The following is a 6,156-nucleotide window of genomic DNA, read 5'->3' on the forward strand; positions in this document are numbered from 1 at the left end:
AGTGGTTAGAGTGCAGTACTGCAGGCCACTTCAGCTGACTGCTATCTGCAGTTCAGTGGTTCAAATCTCTCCGGCTCAAGGTTGACTCAGCCTTCCATCCTTCCGAGGTGGGTGAAATGAGGACCCAGACTGTGGGGGCAATATGCTGACTCTGTAAACCGCTTAGAGAGAGCTGAAAGCCCTATGAAGCGGTATATAAGTCTAACTGCTATTGCTATTGCTATTGCTAAAACCCGGCAAACCACCCACGCTGAGCCCAACCTAGAGCACCTCTGCCAAGGGCTCGCCCAGGTAACCGGGGCGAATGGAGGCAGAACTACAGACACCCGTGGGACTAAGGGAGGGACAGGGATCAGTCTCCCTTATGACTAGGGGATGAAACCACAGACTTTTCGGCCATCTTTTGTGGATTTGCCATTCCTTTAAGGAACGGCCCTGAAGGGGAGCCCATGATATCCCTCTGGGGAAAGCAATATGAGTGCCTAGTGAACACAGGAGCCACATCCTCACTAATAACAACATCCCAACTAGAAACTCAATTGCTCCAGGGGTCCGCGATGAAATAATGGGGGTAGGAGGGAGGACTATCCCAGTAGATTTCACAAAAAAAAAAATCAGTTGATGTAGGTCCGCTGGCCCTAAAGCATTCCTTCACAATCTGTACTCAATCTCCTCTCTCCCTACTGGGCAGAGATCTCCTGTGTAAAATGGGGGCCACTATTAAATGTGGAAAGGATGGCTTTCTACTAGACATCCTGACAAGGAACATCCATATGGTAGTTAGAGAGGCCACCTCCCTGCACGACGACCTAATCAGTCTACCCTCTTCTCTATGGGCTGGGACATCACGGAGGTAGGGCTGTTAAGAGGAGCCTCCCCGGTAAAAATCACAGTGAAACCCGAAGCCCCGCCTTACGCCCCATAATATAAAATTCAGGCTGAGGCCATCGAGCCCATAAGGAAGCTAATAAAGGCTTATCTAGAACAAGGGGTCGTCCGCAAGTGCACCTCTCCATGTAACATTCCTATCTTCCCAGTAAAGAAACAAAAGGTAGACCAGGAGGGGAACCCTATCTTCAGATTTGTGCATGACCTGCGGCTGGTCAAAAACCATGTGATACCCTGGGCTCCGTTAGTACCCAATCCTGCAACCATAGTCACGGAGTTCCCGGCTTCGGCACAATATTTTACAGTCATAGACCTGTCTTCTGCTTTTTTTTAGTATCCTGGTAGACCAGGCTTCCAAATACCTTTTTGCCTTCACTTTATGAAGACCAACAGTACACATGGACTCGCTTGTCACAAGGCTACACGGAGTCACCCATTTTATTCTCCCAGATCTTAAACGCAGATCTCTCTTCCATACCATTGCCACACAACTCGACCTTAGTACAATATGTGGACGATTTGTTGTTGGCATCTGAAATGAAGCAGGCCTGTAAAATGGACACAATACACCTCCTGGAAACCTTAGCAGATAGGGGGCACAAAGCGTCACCCACCAAATTACAGTATCTAAAACAAGAGGTGACCTATTTGGGTTACATTATAGTACCAGGAATAAGGAAACTGGCACCCAGCAGAGTACAGACTATTTTAAATATGAAACCTCCACAAACGAAAAGGCAAGTCAGAGCCCTACAGGGCGTACGGGGCTTCTGCCGCCCATGGATTCTGTCATTTGGGGAATTGGCTAGACCTTTAATACAATTAATGGAAAAGGCTATGCCCGATCCCATCAAATGGACCAACTCCTTAGACCAAACTCTAAAAAAAATCAGGCAGACATTAGCCTCAGCCCCAGTACTCGGACTTCCAGACTACAAAAAACCTTTTACATTATTTATTCATGAAAAGACAGGAGTAGCGTCAGGTAACCCTAGACCCGGTAGCTAAGGGGGCTGTACCATGCCTAAGAGCAGTGGCAGCAACAGTAGAAATTGTAAGGAGGTCGAAAGACATAGTCCTGGAACACCGGCTGCTTTTAAAAGTATCTCACGAGGTTTTTGCGATCCTGGTAAAATCACAGAAGCAAGCCTTTACACAGCAGCGCCTAGCATGATAAGAGGCTGAATTATTTACAACAGATCACATAAGATTTGAAAGATGTACAACTCTGAACCCAGCCACCTTACCTCCTGCAGAACAAGGGGACAACTTACACGACTGTCTCCACCTGGTTCACGATGCTATATCCCCGCGACCCGATCTAACCGATATTCCACTTCTAAACCCGGACATGGAACTATACACAGACAGCTCGTCTTATATGCATAACGGGAAAAGGGTAGCAGGAGCCGCTGTTGTTTCCCTATATGAAATTGTTTGGTCTTCCCCTATCTCCCCCTCCCATAGCGCTCAGGCGGCTGAACTAATAGCGTTAACAAAGGCTTGTGAAGCCGCCAGGGACCAGCCTGCAAACATTTATACCGACTCCAAGAATGCTTTTGGACTCTGCCATGCCACAGGAACCCTATAGAAACAACAGGAGTTTCTCACATCAGCTGGGCAACGCATAGCCCACACTACTTTGGTCTCCGAACTGCTAAAAGCCATTCAATTACCAAAGTCCATAGCAGTCATCCACTGTAAAACACACCGAACGGATGACTCCTTGACCACAAAAGGCAACAGATATGCCGATGTAATGGCAAAATGGGCAGCAACCGAACCCCTCCCTCGTAGTATAGCAGCAGCAACAATAAAAGCCACCCCAACCATCCCTTATTCCAATTTCCTGGAAAGCGGAGAAACAGAAATATGGGAGGAGACATCGGGTGCAGTTTTTAGGGAAGGGTTCTGGAAGGCCCCGGATGGTAAGCCAATAGCCCCACAATGCCTCTTATGGTTAATCTGCCAGAGGCTACACTCAAAAGCTCACTGTGGGACACAAGCAATAGTAGACGCCACCAGAAGAGTGACTAGCACCTGCCAGAAATGCCAGGCCAATAACAGTATATCTAGGAAAAGTATTCATGAAGGCGGTAGGCCTTGGGCACAGAGACCATTCGAAAGAATACAAATGGACTACATACAACTACCCAAAGCAGATGGATACCAGTATGCCCTTGTATGCCAGGATCAGCTCACACACTGGGTAGAGGCCGTCCCTGCTGCCATGCTACAGCCTTAAGAGATGGCTAGGCACCTCATCAAAGACATAATACCAAGATTCGGGGTGCCTACAGTCCAGGACATGGATAGGGAAAAACATTTTGTAGCACAAGTCTTAAACCACATAGTCCAAGCTCTAGGTATTACCCAGAACCTTCACTGTCGTTATTCGCCCTCTTCCTCAGGAGGAAATGAATGATCTAATAGGGAGGTTAAGACTCTGCTGGGAAAACTTTGCCAGGAAACGCATCTCTCATGGCCAAAAGTATTGCCCATCGACTGTTTTACATCAGGACTAGGCCACGGCGAGATATTGAACTCTTCTCATTTGAGATACTTTTTGGAAAGTCACCTGATACTTTAAAAGGTCTAGATCCACAATCCCTAAGCTTAGAAAGGGGGGATATGGTGTTATGCTCTTATCTTTCAGCCCTGCATAAGAGACTACAGACTCTGTGGACACAGAGTGCCCTGACCCAGACGCTACCCCTGGAGGAAAACCTGCACCTATACGAACCGGGCAGCTGGGCGTGGATCAAACACTTCACCAGAACAACACCACTACAACCCAGGTGGACAAGACCCTACCAAATCCTGTTGACTACACAAACAGCCATGAAGGTTGCAGAAAAGGACTTCTGGATTCATTGGACTCGCGTCAAGGCCACTGTCATAGACCACAGTGCTGACATCCCACCGATTAAGATAAAAGGGAACCCAGATACTCAACAGTGGACTTTGGAGGCTTTCTTCCACAAGGAGGAACAGTAAACCAACCTAAAAGACTCATTGGTTAAATCTTAATCCTTCTAATTTTACCTTTAAAAAAAGGGGTGGGGTGGGGTGGTTGTGGTTAGCTTAAAATGGGAAAAGGAAATATTGTGATAAATGTTTTTTGTTGTTGTATAATGTTAACTGTAACTCAAGTAACTGCATTTTTAGAACCAAACCTCATCCCAGAAAAAGGAAACATCTGGGAATACCTAGCAAAGGAAGTGCTTAACACCAGAGACTTCTGCCTAGAGAGTGGGAGATCAGTGAAAGATATCTTAAAAACATGCCTCATAGGGGTGATAGTGGGACCCCAAGCCATTCACAACGACACTAAGCTTAGACACATTCCCATCACACCGTCATATTCAACCATCTATGATTGGGGAAACGTCACTAAGACTAAAAACTTAGGCAAGTACACTCTACACATAGCAGCCATCTCATTTTCACCCTGGTGTTTTAGGGTTGAGGGATGCCGAGCCCAAGGAGAGGTAGGCTGCACTAGCCTAAACAACACCGACCTCAAATGCAACCACACAGAAAACATTCCCCACTCCTATAGCTACGTGAGGCTACCCCATGGATGGTTTATGCTATGTGGATTGCAAGCCTGTTCATATATACCGGCCAACTCCACAGGGGGGCCATGCACCCTGGAAAAGTTAACCATGCTCATGCCTTTCCTACAGAGGCAGTACAGAAGGGCCTTTCACTCCCTAGACCCAGACTGCGAATCTGAAGTATCCCTACTGACAAAAGCTGAATATGTTTCATTGGCAGTATCACTAGTGGGAGTGCCAGGGCTAACAGTGCGAAACTCCAGAAATTTGAATAGCCTGGCATGCACCCTAGCAAAAGGTTTAAATTTGACATCCCAAGCGCTGGCTGCCTTGAACAGAGAGCTGCGACAAGTTAGAGAGGCCACCTTGGAAAATCGCGCAGCAATAGACATACTCCTGGCAGGAATCGTCACAGCCTGTGTCATAGGAGCCCTCATGTGTTGTCTCTGTCATTGCATTCCCCCTTGTCTAGCCCGCTCAAACCCCACAAAGAACAAACAAACATCGCCAAGCAGCCCTCATGATGATCCAGATAGACCAGGACTTTCAAGTATACTCAGACAAGGCACCCAATGATACTGAGGGGCGAAAATAATTGACATCAATTATTTTGCCCCAGTTCAGAATGAATAAACACGCAGCCAGGAGCCATAGCCAGAGAAAACCACACATGTAGCCAGGAAAAGGTTACACTCGGTCACAAAAGAAACATGAGATGACAGGATTAGAAAAAGGGTAACAAAGTTGGGGAAAACCCTGAATCCAGCAATGACCAGTTAGATTAACAAAAACACAAAATCCAATTCCAAGATAACACAAACATCATGACTATTTACATAGAGCAGACGCCTTTGTATAAGCGCCCAAATAGGAAAACACCCTCCTCATGTTTTATGATAGGATTAGGCCAAGGACAAGGCACGGGATTTTGTTCATGAAGACAAGAGAATCAAGATCAGAGCAATCATCAGAATAGCAATAGCAATAGCAATTAGACTTATATACCGCTTCATAGGGCTTTCAGCCCTCTCTAAGCGGTTTACAGAGTCAGCATATCGCCCCCATAGTCTGGGTCCTCATTTTACCCACCTCGGAAGGATGGAAGGCTGAGTCAACCCTGAGCCGGTGAGATTTGAACAGCCGAACTGCAGATAACAGTCAGCTGAAGTGGCTGCAGTACAGCACTCTAACCACTGCGCCACCTCGGCTCTTTTTTACAAAAGAACTTTTGTAAAATCCAAATTTACCCAATAGCCTGGAGCAAGAAAAACTGTCTAAAAGGGAAAACCAAACTGTATATGTGTGCTGCAGACCTGTGAGCTGTGTCTCATCCTTCCCGTTCTTTCTTCAATAAAACTCATAACTTCCAGGCAGCTGTCTTCACGAAACTTTCTTTTAGCGTTGGTGGTGACTCCCGGCTGGGAACGGACCAGAAACTTTTGCCTTCCAACAAGGGAATAGTAATTTAGAATACAAACAAATTTTATCTTTTTCTTACAAGCAGAAGAATTCAATTCAATGTTATTTTATTACAGGCTTTAGCCAACAAATAAAACAAAACACAAGAAAAAACACCAAATAGGGTTTTTTTTTACAGCAATTAATCTTGTTTTCCGCTATGGATTTCCTGTTAGAATCTTTAAGCTAAATAACTTAGCAACGTTGTCTTTGCCTGAATTTTTTTTTTACCAGCAAGTAGAATAAGTGG

The 6,156-nt window shown here is 45.9% G+C and overlaps 1 protein-coding gene across 2 annotated transcripts in view; it reads left to right on the top strand.

The window, feature by feature from the left end:
• LOC116503140 overlaps positions 1-5,439 on the top strand; it is an 83,144-nt gene extending 77,705 nt beyond the window's left edge. For both annotated transcript variants that reach the window (XM_032209348.1, XM_032209349.1), the window contains one exon: positions 3,545-5,439. In XM_032209348.1, coding sequence (XP_032065239.1) covers positions 3,978-5,024 — 1,047 coding nt within the window. In that variant the 5' untranslated portion in view covers positions 3,545-3,977 and the 3' untranslated portion in view covers positions 5,025-5,439. The remainder of the gene's footprint in view (positions 1-3,544) is intronic.
• Positions 5,440-6,156: the final 717 nt, after the last annotated feature.

Source organism: Thamnophis elegans, chromosome 2 (genome assembly GCF_009769535.1).
Source record: "Thamnophis elegans isolate rThaEle1 chromosome 2, rThaEle1.pri, whole genome shotgun sequence".
Classification (NCBI taxonomy): Eukaryota; Metazoa; Chordata; class Lepidosauria; order Squamata; family Colubridae; genus Thamnophis; species Thamnophis elegans.